This window comes from Pelodiscus sinensis, chromosome 30 (genome assembly GCF_049634645.1).
Source record: "Pelodiscus sinensis isolate JC-2024 chromosome 30, ASM4963464v1, whole genome shotgun sequence".
NCBI lineage: Eukaryota > Metazoa > Chordata > Testudines > Trionychidae > Pelodiscus > Pelodiscus sinensis.
In genome coordinates, this window is record NC_134740.1 from 1 (window position 1) to 16,301 (window position 16,301).

The 16,301-nt window shown below is 75.3% G+C and overlaps 2 protein-coding genes across 2 annotated transcripts; one reads left to right on the forward strand and one right to left on the reverse strand.

Annotated features, from left to right (window-relative positions):
- Positions 1 to 440: 440 nt before the first annotated feature.
- Positions 441 to 3,122, forward strand: SLC7A7 (solute carrier family 7 member 7). Its single transcript, XM_075911995.1, has 6 exons — positions 441 to 613; positions 684 to 787; positions 868 to 964; positions 2,163 to 2,312; positions 2,407 to 2,592; positions 2,905 to 3,122. Exons 1-6 carry the CDS (start codon positions 518 to 520, stop codon positions 2,947 to 2,949), a joined length of 678 nt encoding a protein of 225 aa, XP_075768110.1. The 5' UTR covers positions 441 to 517; the 3' UTR covers positions 2,950 to 3,122.
- A 245-nt stretch (positions 3,123 to 3,367) lies between these two features.
- OXA1L (OXA1L mitochondrial inner membrane insertase) lies at positions 3,368 to 15,002 on the reverse strand. The gene is given in 14 exon segments (XM_075911996.1): positions 3,368 to 3,520; positions 3,523 to 3,540; positions 5,278 to 5,358; positions 5,570 to 5,627; positions 5,629 to 5,733; positions 5,834 to 5,938; positions 6,770 to 6,934; positions 7,163 to 7,248; positions 7,538 to 7,654; positions 7,657 to 7,680; positions 10,063 to 10,261; positions 10,657 to 10,707; positions 10,709 to 10,783; positions 14,940 to 15,002. Coding segments are annotated over 14 exon segments (1,233 nt in total). The 3' UTR covers positions 3,368 to 3,434.
- Between the last annotated feature and the right edge of the window lie 1,299 nt (positions 15,003 to 16,301).

Genomic DNA, 16,301 nt, shown 5'->3' on the forward strand with positions numbered 1-16,301 from the left:
GGGGGCAGGACGAAGGCGGGGGCCCAGGGTCAGCGGGCGGGGGGGGCCTGTGGGGGGCAGGACGAAGGCGGGGGGCAGGGTCAGCGGGCGGGGGGCCGTGGGGGGCAGGACGAAGGCGGGGGGGCAGGGTCAGCGGGCGGGGGGGCCGTGGGGGGCAGGACGAAGGCGGGGGGGCCCAGGGTCAGCGGGCGGGGGGTCGTGGGGGGCAGGACGAAGGCGGGGGGCAGGGTCAGCGGGCGGGGGGTCGTGGGGGGCAGGACGAAGGCGGGGGGCAGGGTCAGCGGGCGGGGGGCCGTGGGGGCAGGACGAAGGCGGGGGGCAGGGTCAGCGGGCGGGGGGCCGTGGGGGGCAGGACGAAGGCGGGGGGCAGGGTCAGCGGGCGGGGGGGTCGTGGGGGGCAGGACGAAGGCGGGGGGCAGGGTCAGCGGGCGGGGGGGGGCCGTGGGGGGCAGACGGGACCCAGCGGCTGGGCTCTGACCCCCCGTGCAGGAACCTGCCGCTGGCCATCGGGGTGTCCATGCCGGTGGTGACGACCATTTACCTGCTGACCAACGTGGCCTATTACACCGTCCTGGCGCCCCACGAGCTGCTGGCCAGCGACGCCGTGGCCGTGGTGAGTGCCCGGCCTGAGGGGGTGGGGGGGGCTGCCCCCCTCCCGGGCTCTCACCCCCCCTCTCCCCCAGAGCTTCGCCGATCGCGTCTTCGGCGTCTTCAACTGGACCATCCCGCTGGCCGTGGCCTTGTCCTGCTTCGGGGGCCTCAACGCCTCCATCCTGGCCGCCTCCAGGTACGCGCCCCCCGGCCCACGGCCCCCCCCGGCCCCACAGCCCCCCCACGGCTCCTCCCTCACCCCCTGCTCTGCCCCAGGCTGTTCTTCGTGGGCTCGCGGGAGGGGCACCTGCCCGACGCCCTCTGCATGATCCACGTGGAGCGATTCACGCCCGTGCCGGCCCTGCTCTTCAACGTGAGTCCTCGTGCCACGGCCCGTGCCACTCCCCGTGGGGGGCACACCACAGCCATAGGGGGAGGGCCATGGGTCGCACCATTCCCCGTGGGGGGAGGCACACCACAGCCATAGGGGGAAGGCCACGGCCCACACCGTTCCCCGTGGGGGGGCACACCACAGCCATGGGGGGAGGGCCATGGGTCGCACCGTTCCCCGTGGGGGGGCACACCACAGCCATAGGGGGAAGGCCACGGCCCACACCGTTCCCCGTGGGGGGGCACACCACAGCCATGGGGGGAGGGCCATGGGTCGCACCGTTCCCCGTGGGGGGGGCACACCACAGCCATAGGGGGAAGGCCACGGCCCACACCGTTCCCCGTGGGGGGCACACCACAGCCATGGGGGGAGGGCCATGGGTTGCACTGTTCCCCGTGGGGGGGCACACCAGAGCTATGGGGGAGGGCCAGGGTCTGCACCAGTCGCAGGAGGGCCACGGGTCACACTAGTGCCCCACATGGGGGAGGGGTCCCACGGCAGTGGGCTACCGGAGATACCATCCAGCATGGGGGAGGAACGGGGCTGTGCAAGGAACCACACCAGACCCCGGGAGAGTCCATTTTTCCTGGCGCCCCATTGGTGGATCCATGCAATAGGCTCAACTATTTGCTTGAAGTCCTTGGGCAGGGTCTGGGGTGGGTCCGTTCCCCCCGCTTGTCCCACGGGTCAGTCCATTCCCGTCTGGTGGGGGGGGGGGGTGTTGCCTCACAGGTCAGTCCATTCCCCTGTCTTGGGAAGGGCGGATTGTCCCACAGGTCAGTCTATTCCTGTCTCAGGAGGGGGGAATTGTCCCACGGGTCAGTCCATCCCTGTGTCGGGGGGGGGGCGGGGAGAAATTGTCCCATGGGTCAGTCCATTCCTGTGTCTCAGGGGTGTGTGTGTGAAGGGTGCTTGTCCCACGGGTCAATCCATTCCTGTCTCAGGAGGGGAATTGTCCCACGGGTCAGTCCATTCCTGTCTTGGGGGTGTGTGTGCTGTTGTCCCACGAGTCAGTCCATTCTCCTGTGGGGGGGGGGGGGGTGTGTGTGTGTGTGTGTGTGTGTGTGTGTGTGTGTGTGTGTGTGTGTGGCCTCACGGGTCAGTCCATTCCCCTGTCTTGGAGGGGTGGGTTGTCCCACGGGGCAGCCCATGGTCCTGACGGGGGTGTCCCCGTCCGCAGGGGGCCATGGCTCTGATCTACCTCTGCGTGGAGGACATCTTCCAGCTCATCAACTACTACAGCTTCAGCTACTGGTTCTTCGTGGGCCTGTCCATCGCCGGGCAGCTCTACCTGCGCTGGAAGGAGCCCGACAGGCCCCGCCCCCTCAAGGTAAGGCCCCGCCCCCTCAAGGTAAGGCCCCGCCCCCGCAAGGTAAGGCCCTGCCTGCCCCCCCGCGAGGGCTCACGCCCGCCTGTCTCCCCAGCTCAGCATCGTCTTCCCGGTGTTCTTCTGCCTCTGCACCGTGTTCCTGGTGGCCGTGCCGCTGTACACGGACACGCTCAGCTCGCTCATCGGCATCGGCATCGCGCTCTCTTCGGCCTGCCCGTCTACTTCCTGCTGGTGCGGGGGCCCGGCTCCCGCCGCCCCCGCTGGCTGCGGGGGGCCGCGGGTAAGTGAGGCCCTGGCGGCGCCCCCCCTCCTCCCTGCCTCTGCCCCCCGACCTGGCGGCGCCCCCCCCTCCTCCCTGCCTCTGCCCCCCGACCTGGCGGCGCCCCCCCTCCTCCGTGCCTCTGCCCCCCCGACCTGGCGGCGCCCCTCACTCCTACCCTACAGACCCTGCCTCCCCCCAGCCCTGGCGGTGCCCCCCCTCAACCCCATCCCCACCTCTCGCTCCAACCCCCCAACCTCTGCCCCCCCCAGCCTTGGTGACGCCTCTTGCTCCCACCCCCCATCCCCACTCACCCCCCCGCTCTCTCCGCAGCCGGGGCCTCGCGCTACATCCAGCTGCTCTGCCGCTCCGTGGTGACGGAGCTGGACCCCAACGACGTTCGCCCCAAGTCCCAGTGACGGAGCCAGCGGGGGAGGGGAGGCGCTGCACCTCCCCCGACACCCCCCCGAAACCAACTCTCCCCCCGTAACTTATTGGCCCCGTGGGCCCTGGCGGCAGCTGCTACAAATAAACCAGCATCACTCCAGCCACGGCCGGCTCTGGGCGTCGTGTGTCTGCCCCCCAGAGCCCCCCTTCTCCCCCGGCCCCCCAAGCAGAAGCCAGCCCCCATGCGCTGCGCCCCAGAGCCCCCTGTGCCTCCCGTCCCCCCACCTGGGACTCACCCCCTGAAATTCGCTGCCCCCCGAACCCCGGCAAGGGCCCCAGGTGCCCCCACCCTTGCGCCCCAGTGGTAGAGTCTGAAGCAGGCCCCCCCCGTCAATCCAACGCCAGGCCCTGGGGGGCAACGGGTCCTTTATTGGCTCACAGAGTCCGGTGGGGGGGGGTTAGTGCCTCCTGGGGCATCAGCCGAGCGTGTCCTGCCAGGGCCTCTTTCGGGGGGTGCTGGGGGCGCCGGCCCCGCCCTCCTTCTGCTGCAAGGGGTTGTGGAGAACGTCTGACGCAGGGGGCCTGTGGGGGAGACGGGGGCAGGAGTTAGAGGGGGACCCCGCAGCCCAGCCCCAGGGGAGCCGGGCGCCAGGGGGGAGGGGCTAGAGGGGACCCCCGCAGCCCAGCCCCAGGGGAGCCGGGCGCCAGGGGGAGGGGCTAGAGGGGACCCCGCGGCCCAGCCCCAGGGGAGCCGGGCGCCAGGGGGGAGGGGCTAGAGGGGACCCCCGCGGCCCAGCCCCAGGGGAGCCGGGCGCCAGGGGGGAGGGGCTAGAGGGGACCCCGCAGCCCAGCCCCAGGGGAGCCGGGCGCCAGGGGGGAGGGGCTAGAGGGGACCCCGCAGCCCAGCCCCAGGGGAGCCGGGCGCCAGGGGGGAGGGGCTAGAGGGGACCCCGCGGCCCAGCCCCAGGGGAGCCGGGCGCCAGGGGGGAGGGGCTAGAGGGGACCCCCGCGGCCCAGCCCCAGGGGAGCCGGGCGCCGGGGGGAGGGGGCTAGAGGGGACCCCGCGGCCCAGCCCCAGGGGAGCCGGGCGCCAGGGGGGAGGGGCTAGAGGGGACCCCGCGGCCCCAGCCCCAGGGGAGCCGGGCGCCAGGGGGGAGGGGCTAGAGGGGACCCCGCGGCCCAGCCCAGGGGAGCCGGGCGCCGGGGGGAGGGGCTAGAGGGGACCCCGCGGCCCAGCCCCAGGGGAGCCGGGCGCCGGGGGGAGGGGCTAGAGGGGACCCCGCGGCCCAGCCCCAGGGGAGCCGGGCGCCAGGGGGGAGGGGCTAGAGGGGACCCCGCGGCCCAGCCCCAGGGGAGCCGGGCGCCGGGGGGAGGGGCTAGAGGGGACCCCCGCAGCCCAGCCCCAGGGGAGCCGGGCGCCGGGGGGAGGGGCTAGAGGGGACCCCGCAGCCCAGCCCCAGGGGAGCCGGGCGCCAGGGGGGAGGGGCTAGAGGGGACCCCGCGGCCCAGCCCCAGGGGAGCCGGGCGCCGGGGGGAGGGGCTAGAGGGGACCCCGCGGCCCAGCCCCAGGGGAGCCGGGCGCCGGGGGGAGGGGCTAGAGGGGACCCCGCGGCCCAGCCCCAGGGGAGCCGGGCGCCAGGGGGGAGGGGCTAGAGGGGACCCCGCGGCCCAGCCCCAGGGGAGCCGGGCGCCGGGGGGAGGGGCTAGAGGGGACCCCGCGGCCCAGCCCCAGGGGAGCCGGGCGCCAGGGGGGAGGGGCTAGAGGGGACCCCGCGGCCCAGCCCCAGGGGAGCCGGGCGCCGGGGGGAGGGGCTAGAGGGGACCCCGCGGCCCAGCCCCAGGGGAGCCGGGTGCTCGGGGGGGGGAGGGGCTAGAGGGGACCCCGCAGCCCAGCCCCAGGGGAGCCGGGCGCCAGGGGGGAGGGGCTAGAGGGGACCCCGCGGCCCAGCCCCAGGGGAGCCGGGCGCCAGGGGGGAGGGGCTAGAGGGGACCCCGCAGCCCAGCCCCAGGGGAGCCGGGCGCCGGGGGGAGGGGCTAGAGGGGACCCCGCGGCCCAGCCCCAGGGGAGCCGGGCGCCAGGGGGGAGGGGCTAGAGGGGACCCCGCGGCCCAGCCCCAGGGGAGCCGGGCGCCAGGGGGGAGGGGCTAGAGGGGACCCCGCGGCCCAGCCCCAGGGGAGCCGGGCGCCCGGGAGGGAGGGGCTAGAGGGGACCCCGCGGCCCAGCCCCAGGGGAGCCGGGCGCCAGGGGGGAGGGGCTAGAGGGGACCCCGCAGCCCAGCCCCAGGGGAGCCGGGCGCCGGGGGGAGGGCGGGTACAGACCTCTCTTGGCCAGGGCCAGGTGGTGTTTGATGCGGTGCTCGCGCTCCTCCAGCTGCCGGGCGAGCTGCATGTCCCTCCAGCCTGCGGGGGGAGGCCGGCGTGAGCCCCGCCCGCGAGCCCCAGGCCCCCCCCGCTTGCAAGCCCCAGGCCCCCCCCCCCGCTGCCCCCCGCCCGCGAGCCCCAGGCCCCCCCCTGCTTGCAAGCCCCAGGCCCCCCCCCCGCTGCCCCCCGCCCGCGTGCCCCAGGCCCCCCCCCGCCCGCATGCCCCAGGCCCCCCCGGCGGGTCACTCACCGGTGCGCAGGCCGTCCAGGAAGCCCTGCTTGGAGGCCAGCGCGGCCGGGGGGGGGCGCGACGCGCTCGGGGATGCGGAGCCGGGTGCGGACGGCCGGGATGCGCAGGAGCCCGACTTGCACCAGCGAGAAGAGGTTGGAGGTGAGCCAGTAGGTGAAGATGGCCTGGGGCAGACGGCAGAGTCATGGCGGAGCGGGGGGAAGGGGGGAGGGGCGGGCGCCCCCCGAGCATGTGTGGCCCCCCCACCCCACGCCCGGCTCTCACCGTGGGGAAGCTGATGGTCAGCGGCAGAATCACCAGCGGCATCACCCGGAAAACCATCTTCACCCCCTTCAGGTTGGGGTTGTGCACCCCGGACTCCACCCCCATCTGCGGGGAACGGGGGGGGGGGGGGTTAGAGACACATCTGGCCCCCAGACACGGCGCCCCTCCCCCCGGACTCCACCCCCAGCTGCGGGGAACGGGGGGGGGTTAGAGAGACATCCGGCCCCCAGACACGGCGCCCCCTCCCCCCGGACTCCACCCCCAGCTGCGGGGAACGGGGGGGGTTAGAGACACATCTGGCCCCCAGACACGGCGCCCCTCCCCCCGGACTCCACCCCCAGCTGCGGGGAACGGGGGGGGGTTAGAGAGACATCCGGTCCCCCAGACACGGCGCCCCCTCCCCCCGGACTCCACCCCCAGCTGGGGGAACGGGGGGGTTAGAGACACATCCGGCCCCCAGACACGGCGCCCCCTCCCCCCGGACTCCACCCCCAGCTGGGGGAACGGGGGGGGGTTAGAGACACATCCGGCCCCAGACACGGCGCCCCCTCCGCCCGCATCCGCACCACCCCACCGACACTTGCTGGAGCCTTTGCCCGGGGCAGACACAGGGCTTTATTTATTGTAGGACCTTCAGAAATGCCCTCACCAGCGGGGTTCAGCCACCAAACGGCTCTTTGTTTACTGTAGGGCCTACAGAATTACTGCAACACCCAAATGGCCCTTTGTTTACTGCAGGCCCTATACCAATTACTGTAGCGGAGCCAAACGGCCCTCTGTTCATTCCCTGTCTACCATATTATTGTAGGCCCTACACTAATGTCATTCTCCGGCGGGCGCACGCCGTTCCAGGCAGTGAGTACAGCAGTCCCGCAGGCCCTAGAGTATCTGCCTCCCTCCCGGGGGCTGCGCTGCGGGATTTCAGGCCCTACCCACCTCCAGGATCACCCACATGCTGGCCGTGGTGACGAGGGGCAGGACGTAGAAGGGGTCGGCCGCCGTCAGATCCACGAACCACCAGAGGCCCCCGCTCTGCATGCTGGGCACGGGCAGGGAGGCCATCTCCCGCAGAGCGATGAAGAACGAGATGAAGATGGGGGCCTGGAGCAGGGGCAGACGGGAGTCAGAGCCGTGAGGGCACGGGGGGGCTGCGGGGCAGGAGCGAGGGGCACTGGCAGAGCTGGGGGGCAGGGGCTGTGGGGTGGGGTCATGAGGGGCAGCGACAGGGTTGAGGGCACCGGCGGGGCTGGGGGGCAGGGGCTGCGGGGCGGGCGGGAGGGGCACTGTCAAGGACGTGGGCGGGGCCTGAGGCAGGGGGCGGGGCCTCACCTGGACGAGGGGCACCAGGAAGCCCCGCAGCGGGTTGATGTCATTGGCCTTCTGGTAGAGAATGAGGTCCGAATGCGCCTTGGCGACTGATGGGAGACGAGGAGGAGGAGTTATGGGCGGGGCTAAGGCCTCTGGCCCCGCCCAGACAGTCCCAGGCCCCTCCCCCATGTCTCCACCTTCTCTCAAGTCCCTGTGCCACACCGCCCCCCCGGCCTCCGTCTCGGGACGCCACCCTCCAAGACACAAGACCCTCCCCCTCCCGCTAGCCCCACCCCTTGGCCCCTCCCCCTCTCACTAGCCCCACCCCTTGGCCCCTCCCCCTCTCACTAGCCCCACCCCTTAGCCCCTCCCCCTCCCCCTGGCCCCGCCCCTCACACTCAAACTTGTTGCTGGAGCGCCGGGCGTCCTGCATGCGCTCGGTCAGCCGGCTGATCTCGGGCATGTGGTTGTTCAGCTTGGCCGCCTCCCGCTGCCCCTTCACGATGAGCGGAACACGAGGCAGCGCGCCGCCACCGTGCCTGGGGGGAGAGGTACCCACGATGCACTGCGCTGAGCGCTACCCAGCATGCACTGCACCGGCCGGTCCTGCCTGGGGGAGAGGTACCCACGATGCACAGCGCTGAGCGCTACCCAGCATGCACTGCACTGGCCGCCACCGTGCCTGGGGGGAGAGGTACCCACGATGCACTGCGCTGAGCGCTACCCAGCATGCACTGCACTGGCCGCCACCGTGCCTGGGGGGAGAGGTACCCACGATGCACTGCGCTGAGCGCTACCCAGCATGCACTGCACTGGCCGCCACCGTGCCTGGGGGGAGAGGTACCGACGATGCACTGCGCTGAGCGCTACCCAGCATGCACTGCACCGGCCGGCCCTGCCTGGGGGGAGAGGTACCCACGATGCACTGCGCTGAGCACTACCCAGCATGCACTGCACCGGCCGGCCCTGCCTGGGGGAGAGGTACCCACGATGCACTGCGCTGAGCGCTACCCAGCATGCACTGCACCGGCCGGCCCTGCCTGGGGGGAGGTACCCACGATGCACTGCGCTGAGCGCTACCCAGCATGCACTGCACCGGCCGGTCCTGCCTGGGGGGAGAGGTACCCACGATGCACTGCGCTGAGCGCTACCCAGCATGCACTGCACCGGCCGGTCCTGCCTGGGGGAGAGGTACCCACGATGCACCGGCCGGTCCTGCCTGGGGGAGAGGTACCCACGATGCAGTGCGCTGAGCGCTACCCAGCATGCACTGCACCGGCCGGCCCTGCCTGGGGGGAGGTAACCCCGATGCACTGCGCTGAGCGCTACCCAGCATGCACTGCACCGGCCGGTCCTGCCTGGGGGGAGAGGTACCCACGATGCACAGCGCTGAGCGCTACCCAGCATGCACTGCACCGGCCGGCCCTGCCTGGGGGGAGGTACCCACGATGCACTGCGCTGAGCGCTACCCAGCATGCACTGCACCGGCCAGCCCTGCCTGGGGGAGAGGTACCCACGATGCACAGCGCTGAGCGCTACCCAGCATGCACTGCACCGGCCGGCCCTGCCTGGGGGGAGGTACCCACGATGCACTGCGCTGAGCGCTACCCAGCATGCACTGCACCGGCCAGCCCTGCCTGGGGGGAGAGGTACCCACGATGCACTGCGCTGAGCGCTACCCAGCATGCACTGCACCGGCCGGTCCTGCCTGGGGGGAGGTACCCACGATGCACTGCGCTGAGCGCTACCCAGCATGCACTGCACCGGCCGGTCCTGCCTGGGGGAGAGGTACCCACGATGCACTGCGCTGAGCACTACCCAGCATGCACTGCACCGGCCGGCCCTGCCTGGGGGAGAGGTACCCACGATGCACTGCGCTGAGCACTACCCAGCATGCACTGCACCGGCCGGCCCTGCCTGGGGGGAGAGGTACCCACGATGCACTGCGCTGAGCGCTACCCAGCATGCACTGCACCGGCCGGCCCTGCCTGGGGGGAGGTACCCACGATGCACTGCGCTCAGGGCTACCCAGCATGCACTGCACCGGCCGGCCCTGCCTGGGGGCAGGTACCCACGATGCACAGCGCTGAGCGCTACCCAGCATGCACTGCACCGGCCGGCCCTGCCTGGGGGGAGGTACCCACGATGCACTGCGCTGAGCGCTACCCAGCATGCACTGCACCGGCCGGCCCTGCCTGGGGGGAGGTACCCACGATGCACAGCGCTGAGCGCTACCCAGCATGCACTGCACCGGCCGGCCCTGCCTGGGGGGAGGTACCCACGATGCACTGCGCTGAGCGCTACCCAGCATGCACTGCACCGGCTGGTCCTGCCTGGGGGGAGAGGTACCCACGATGCACTGCGCTGAGTACTACCCGGCATGCACTGCACTGGCCGGTCCTGCCTGGGGGGAGAGGTACCCACGATGCACTGCGCTGAGCGCTACCCAGCATGCACTGCACCGGCCGGCCCTGCCTGGGGGGAGGTACCCACGATGCAGTGCGCTGAGCGCTACCCAGCATGCACTGCACTGGCCGGTCCTGCCTGGGGGGAGGTACCCACGATGCAGTGCGCTGAGCGCTACCCAGCATGCACTGCACCGGCCGGCCCTGCCTGGGGGGAGGTACCCACGATGCACTGCGCTGAGCGCTACCCAGCAAGCACTGCACCGGCCGGTCCTGCCTGGGGGGAGGTACCCATGATGCACTGCGCTGAGCGCTACCCAGCATGCACTGCACCGGCCGGCCCTGCCTGGGGGGAGGTACCCACGATGCACTGCGCTGAGCGCTACCCAGCATGCACTGCACCGGCCGGTCCTGCCTGGGGGGAGGTACCCACGATGCACTGCGCTGAGCCAGCACGGTACCCACAATGCCCCACGAGGCCGACCCACAGCCCCCCCGTCCCCGCAGGCCCCTCACCGGCCACGATGGCCCCCCACCAGGGCAGGTCCAGCCCCACGTGCAGCGACTCCAGCACGTTCTGGATCAGCCCCACGGGCGTGTAGGAGCCCAGCCCCAGCGCCTCCAGCCCCAGCTCCGGCGCCTCCAGCTCCGGCAGCCCCCCCTCAGGCACGGCACCCCCCGGGGGTGGGGGCGAGATGGCCGCGGGGGGCAGGACCTGTGGGGAGGTGACAATGAGACAGCAGTGCCCCCCATGCAACTCCTGCCCCCCGCCCTGCTGGTGCCCCTCGCTCCTGCCCCACAGCCCCTGCCCCCCCGCCCTGCCGGTGCCCCTCGCTCCTGCCCCGCAGCCCCTGCCCCCCAGCCCTGCCGGTGCCCCTCGCTCCTGCCCCACAGCCCCTGCCCCACAGCTCTGCCGCTCTGCCGGTGCCCCTCGCTCCTGCCCCACAGCCCCTGCCCCCCAGCTCTGCCAGTGCCCCTCGCTCCTGCCCCGCAGCTCCTGCCCCCCAGCTCTGCCAGTGCCCCTCGCTCCTTCCCCGCAGCTCCTGCCCCCCAGCTCTGCCAGTGCCCCTCGCTCCCACCCCACAGCCCCCGCCCCACCGGTGCCCTCACCTGGGCAGGGGTCGCGGTGCTCTGGCTGCGGGCCAGGAGGGGCCGTAGGGCGCAGCTGGGGGGGCGGTGCAGCCCCGTGTGGGGGGTGCCTACGGAGCCAGGCGGGGGAGGCGGCGCCCCTGTGAATCTGGGGGACAAATATGGGGGGAGTTGTGACCTTCTGACCTGCATTGACCTCTGAGGCAGGGTCACTCCCAGGAGGAGCTCTGAGTGGCGCCCCCGGACAGGAGGGGGGCCGGGGACTCGGAGCAAGGGGGCGGCTCCCAGCGGTGCCCCCCGGCCGCACGGGGACCAGCCCCACACCGGGCGTCTGGGGCGGGCACAGGCCGGGCGGCGAGGCAGGGGCGGCCAATCCCTGGAATGAACGGGCGGGTCAAATGAACCCTGCGCCCCAGGCAGCGCCGCGATTGCTTGGCCCCGCGCACGGATCCGGCCCGGGCCCCAGGACCCGCCGGCCGGGAAAGGGGCGACTGAAGGGGGGGGCGCTCCTGCCCCACACACTGTGCCCGGGTCGGGGCGCTGGCCACGGGCGCAGGGCGGGGCTAGTGAGCCAGGCGCAGCCAGGGGCGTGGGGCGCAGCAGGGGGCGCTGTCGGGCGATGCCGGAGGAGGAGGGGGGGGTGCAGCAGGGGGCGCTGTCGGGCGATGCCGGAGGAGGGGGGGGGCGCAGCAGGGGGCGCTGTCGGGCGATGCCGGAGGAGGGGGGGGGCAGCAGGGGGCGCTGTCGGGCGATGCCGGAGGAGGGGGGGGCGCAGCAGGGGGCGCTGTCGGGCGATGCCGGAGGGGGGGGGGGACGCAGCAGGGGGCGCTGTCGGGCGATGCCGGAGGAGGGGGGGGGGGGCGCAGCAGGGGGCGCTGTGGGCGATGCCGGAGGGGGGGGGACGCAGCAGGGGGCGCTGTCGGGCGATGCCGGAGGAGGGGGGGGGGCGCAGCAGGGGGCGCTGTCGGGCGGTGCCGGAGGAGGGGGGGGGGCGCAGCAGGGGGCGCTGTCGGGCGATGCCGGAGGGGGGGGGGGGGACGCAGCAGGGGGCGCTGTCGGGCGATGCCGGAGGAGGGAGGGGGGCGCAGCAGGGGGCGCTGTCGGGCGATGCCGGAGGAGGGGAGGGGCGCAGCAGGGGGCGCTGTCGGGCGATGCCGGAGGAGGAGGGGGGGGGCGCAGCAGGGGGCGCTGTCGGGCGGTGCCGGAGGAGGGGGGGGCGCAGCAGGGGGCGCTGTCGGGCGGTGCCGGAGGAGGGGGGGGGTGCAGCAGGGGGCGCTGTCGGGCGGTGCCGGAGGAGGGGGGGGGGTGCAGCAGGGGGCGCTGTCGGGCGATGCCGGAGGAGGGGGGGGGCGCAGCAGGGGGCGCTGTCGGGCGATGCCGGAGGAGGGGGGGGTGCAGCAGGGGGCGCTGTCGGGCGATGCCGGAGGAGGGGGGGGGGGCGCAGCAGGGGGGGCTGTCGGGCGATGCCGGAGGGGGGGGGGGGCGCAGCAGGGGGCGCTGTCGGGCGATGCCGGAGGAGGGGGGGGGGCGCAGCAGGGGGGGCTGTCGGGCGATGCCGGAGGGGGGGGGGGCGCAGCAGGGGGCGCTGTCGGGCGATGCCGGAGGAGGGGAGGGGCGCAGCAGGGGGCGCTGTCGGGCGATGCCGGAGGAGGGGGGGGGGGGGCGCAGCAGGGGGCGCTGTCGGGCGATGCCGGAGGAGGGGAGGGGCGCAGCAGGGGGCGCTGTCGGGCGATGCCGGAGGAGGGGGGGGTGCAGCAGGGGGGCGCTGTCGGGCGATGCCGGAGGAGGGGGGGGGTGCAGCAGGGGGCGCTGTCGGGCGATGCCGGAGGAGGGGGGGGGTGCAGCAGGGGGGCGCTGTCGGGCGATGCCGGAGGAGGGGGAGGGGCGCAGCAGGGGGCGCTGTCGGGCGATGCCGGAGGAGGGGGGGGGTGCAGCAGGGGGCGCTGTCGGGCGATGCCGGAGGGGGGGGCGCAGCAGGGGGCGCTGTCGGGCGATGCCGGAGGGGGGGGGTGCAGCAGGGGGTGCTGTCGGGCGATGCAGGAGGAGGAGGGGGGGGGCGCAGCAGGGGGCGCTGTCGGGCGATGCCGGAGGAGGGGGGGGGGGCGCAGCAGGGGGCGCTGTCGGGCGATGCCGGAGGAGGGGAGGGGGCGCAGCAGGGGGCGCTGTCGGGCGATGCCGGAGGAGGGGGGGGGGCGCAGCAGGGGGCGCTGTCGGGCGATGCCGGAGGAGGGGGGGGGGGCGCAGCAGGGGGCGCTGTCGGGCGATGCCGGAGGGGGGGGGGGGCGCAGCAGGGGGCGCTGTCGGGCGATGCCGGAGGAGGGGGGGGGGCGCAGCAGGGGGCGCTGTCGGGCGATGCCGGAGGGGGGGGGGGGCGCAGCAGGGGGCGCTGTCGGGCGATGCCGGAGGAGGGGGGGGGCGCAGCAGGGGGCGCTGTCGGGCGATGCCGGAGGAGGGGGGGGCGCAGCAGGGGGCGCTGTCGGGCGGTGCCGGAGGAGGGGGGGGGGTGCAGCAGGGGGCGCTGTCGGGCGATGCCGGAGGAGGGGGGGGGGGGCGCAGCAGGGGGCGCTGTCGGGCGATGCCGGAGGAGGGGAGGGGGGCGCAGCAGGGGGGCGCTGTCGGGCGATGCCGGAGGAGGGGGGGGGGGCGCAGCAGGGGGCGCTGTCGGGCGATGCCGGAGGAGGGGAGGGGGGCGCAGCAGGGGGCGCTGTCGGGCGGTGCCGGAGGGGGAGGGGGCGCAGCAGGGGGCGCTGTCGGGCGATGCCGGAGGAGGAGGGGGGGGGCGCAGCAGGGGGCGCTGTCGGGCGGTGCCCGCTGTCGGGCGATGCCGGAGGAGGGGAGGGGGGCGCAGCAGGGGGCGCTGTCGGGCGATGCCGGAGGAGGGGAGGGGGGCGCAGCAGGGGGCGCTGTCGGGCGATGCCGGAGGAGGGGGGGGGGCGCAGCAGGGGGCGCTGTCGGGCGATGCCGGAGGAGGGGAGGGGGCGCAGCAGGGGGCGCTGTCGGGCGATGCCGGAGGAGGGGGGGGGCGCAGCAGGGGGCGCTGTCGGGCGATGCCGGAGGAGGGAGGGGGGGGCGCAGCAGGGGGCGCTGTCGGGCGATGCCGGAGGGGGGGGGGGCGCAGCAGGGGGCGCTGTCGGGCGGTGCCGGAGGAGGGGGGGGGGGCAGCAGGGGGCGCTGTCGGGCGATGCCGGAGGGGGGGGGGGCGCAGCAGGGGGCGCTGTCGGGCGGTGCCGGAGGAGGGGGGGGGGGCGCAGCAGGGGGCGCTGTCGGGCGATGCCGGAGGAGGGAGGGGGGCGCAGCAGGGGGCGCTGTCGGGCGATGCCGGAGGGGGGGGGGCGCAGCAGGGGGCGCTGTCGGGCGGTGCCGGAGGAGGGGGGGGGGGGCAGCAGGGGGCGCTGTCGGGCGATGCCGGAGGGGGGGGGGGCGCAGCAGGGGGCGCTGTCGGGCGGTGCCGGAGGAGGGGGGGGGGCGCAGCAGGGGGCGCTGTCGGGCGGTGCCGGAGGAGGGGGGGGGCGCAGCAGGGGGCGCTGTCGGGCGATGCCGGAGGAGGGGGGGGCGCAGCAGGGGGCGCTGTCGGGCGATGCCGGAGGAGGGGGGGGGCGCAGCAGGGGGCGCTGTCGGGCGATGCCGGAGGAGGGAGGGGGGCGCAGCAGGGGGCGCTGTCGGGCGATGCCGGAGGAGGGGGGGGGGGCGCAGCAGGGGGCGCTGTCGGGCGATGCCGGAGGAGGGGGGGGCGCAGCAGGGGGCGCTGTCGGGCGATGCCGGAGGAGGGGGGGGGCGCAGCAGGGGGCGCTGTCGGGCGATGCGGAGGAGGGGGGGCGCAGCAGGGGGCGCTGTCCGGGCGATGCCGGAGGGGGGGGGGCGCAGCAGGGGGCGCTGTCGGGCGATGCCGGAGGAGGGGGGGGGCGCAGCAGGGGGCGCTGTCGGGCGATGCCGGAGGAGGGGGGGGGCGCAGCAGGGGGCGCTGTCGGGCGATGCCGGAGGAGGGGGGGGGGGCGCAGCAGGGGGCGCTGTCGGGCGGTGCCGGAGGAGGGGGGGGGGCGCAGCAGGGGGCGCTGTCGGGCGATGCCGGAGGAGGGGGGGGGCGCAGCAGGGGGCGCTGTCGGGCGATGCCGGAGGAGGGGGGGGGCAGCAGGGGGCGCTGCCGGCGCGTTCACCGGCGGAACTCCCCGCCCCGTGGCGCCCCCCCCCCCCGCAGAGGTCACGAGGGTACCGGGGCGGGGGGGGACCCCCCTCCGGACCACGTGACCCCGCCCCCGAAGGGCATGGCCCCAGTGACGTCACGCGCCGCGCGGGCCGGGTCCTACCTGCGTGTGGAGCCCCCGGAGCAGCGGGAGCCCCCAGCCCCGTCCCGCCGCGCGCGCCGCCATCTTCGCCCGCCGAGAGCCGGCGCCGCGCGCCCGCCTTCTACGCAGGCGCAGTGCCCCGGTTGACGCCGCGGCGAGGCGGGGGCGGCCATGTTTGTGCCGGGGCGGACGGCGCGCGTTGCGCACGCGCGGCCGCCATCTTGGGTACGGGCAGGGCCCGCGGCCACCTCCCACGACGGGCGGCGCCATCTTGCGCGACGGCTTCCCTCACCACGTGGTACCGCTCTGCGCCATGTTTAATGAGGGCAGCGTCCCAGTCTCTCGTACAGGCTGGTGCGCATGCGGGGTAGGTCAGTCGGCCATATTGCCTGACTGCACCGTCACGTGGCCTCATGCAGACAGCGGACATCCGGCGGCAGCCATATTGAGTATTGGCGGAAGCCCCCCTGGGAGCCATCATCGGTGCGGGTAAGCGCCTCCCGTGCCAGCCAAGGGCTTGAGGGCGCCCTGGGGGCCGCCATGTTGGGTTTGGGCAAGGGCAGTGGCCTCCAAGTCGCACAAGCAGCAACCGCCCCCGGGACACGTGGCCTGGCTCCCATCCCCCCGCTCTACCCACTAGCCCCCGCTGCCCTCCCCGAGCCCCCCCCGCTCTACCCACTAGCCCCCGCTGCCCTCCCCGAGCCCCCCCCGCTCTACCCACTAGCCCCCGCTACCCTCCCCGAGCCCCCCCCGCTCTACCCACTAGCCCCCGCTGCCCTCCCCGAGCCCCCCCCGCTCTACCCACTAGTCCCCGCTGCCCTCCCCGAGCCCCCCCGCTCTACCCACTAGCCCCCGCTGCCCTCCCCGAGCCCCCCCGCTCTACCCACCAGCCCCCGCTGCCCTCCCCGAGCCCCCCCGCTCTACCCACCAGCCCCCGCTGCCCTCCCCGAGCCCCCCCGCTCTACCCACCGGCCCCCGCTGCCCTCCCCGAGCCCCCCCCGCTCTACCCACCGGCCCCCGCTGCCCTCCCCGAGCCCCCCCGCTCTACCCACCGGCCCCCGCTGCCCTCCCCGAGCCCCCCCCCGCTCTACCCACCGGCCCCCGCTGCCCTCCCCGAGCCCCCCCCCGCTCTACCCACCGGCCCCCGCTGCCCTCCCCGAGCCCCCCCCCGCTCTACCCACCGGCCCCCCGCTGCCCTCCCGAGCCCCCCCCGCTCTACCCACCGGCCCCCGCTGCCCTCCCCGAGCCCCCCCCGCTCTACCCACCGGCCCCCGCTGCCCTCCCCGAGCCCCCCCCGCTCTACCCACCGGCCCCCGCTGCCCTCCCCGAGCCCCCCCGCTCTACCCACCGGCCCTCGCTGCCCTCCCCGAGCCCCCCCGCTCT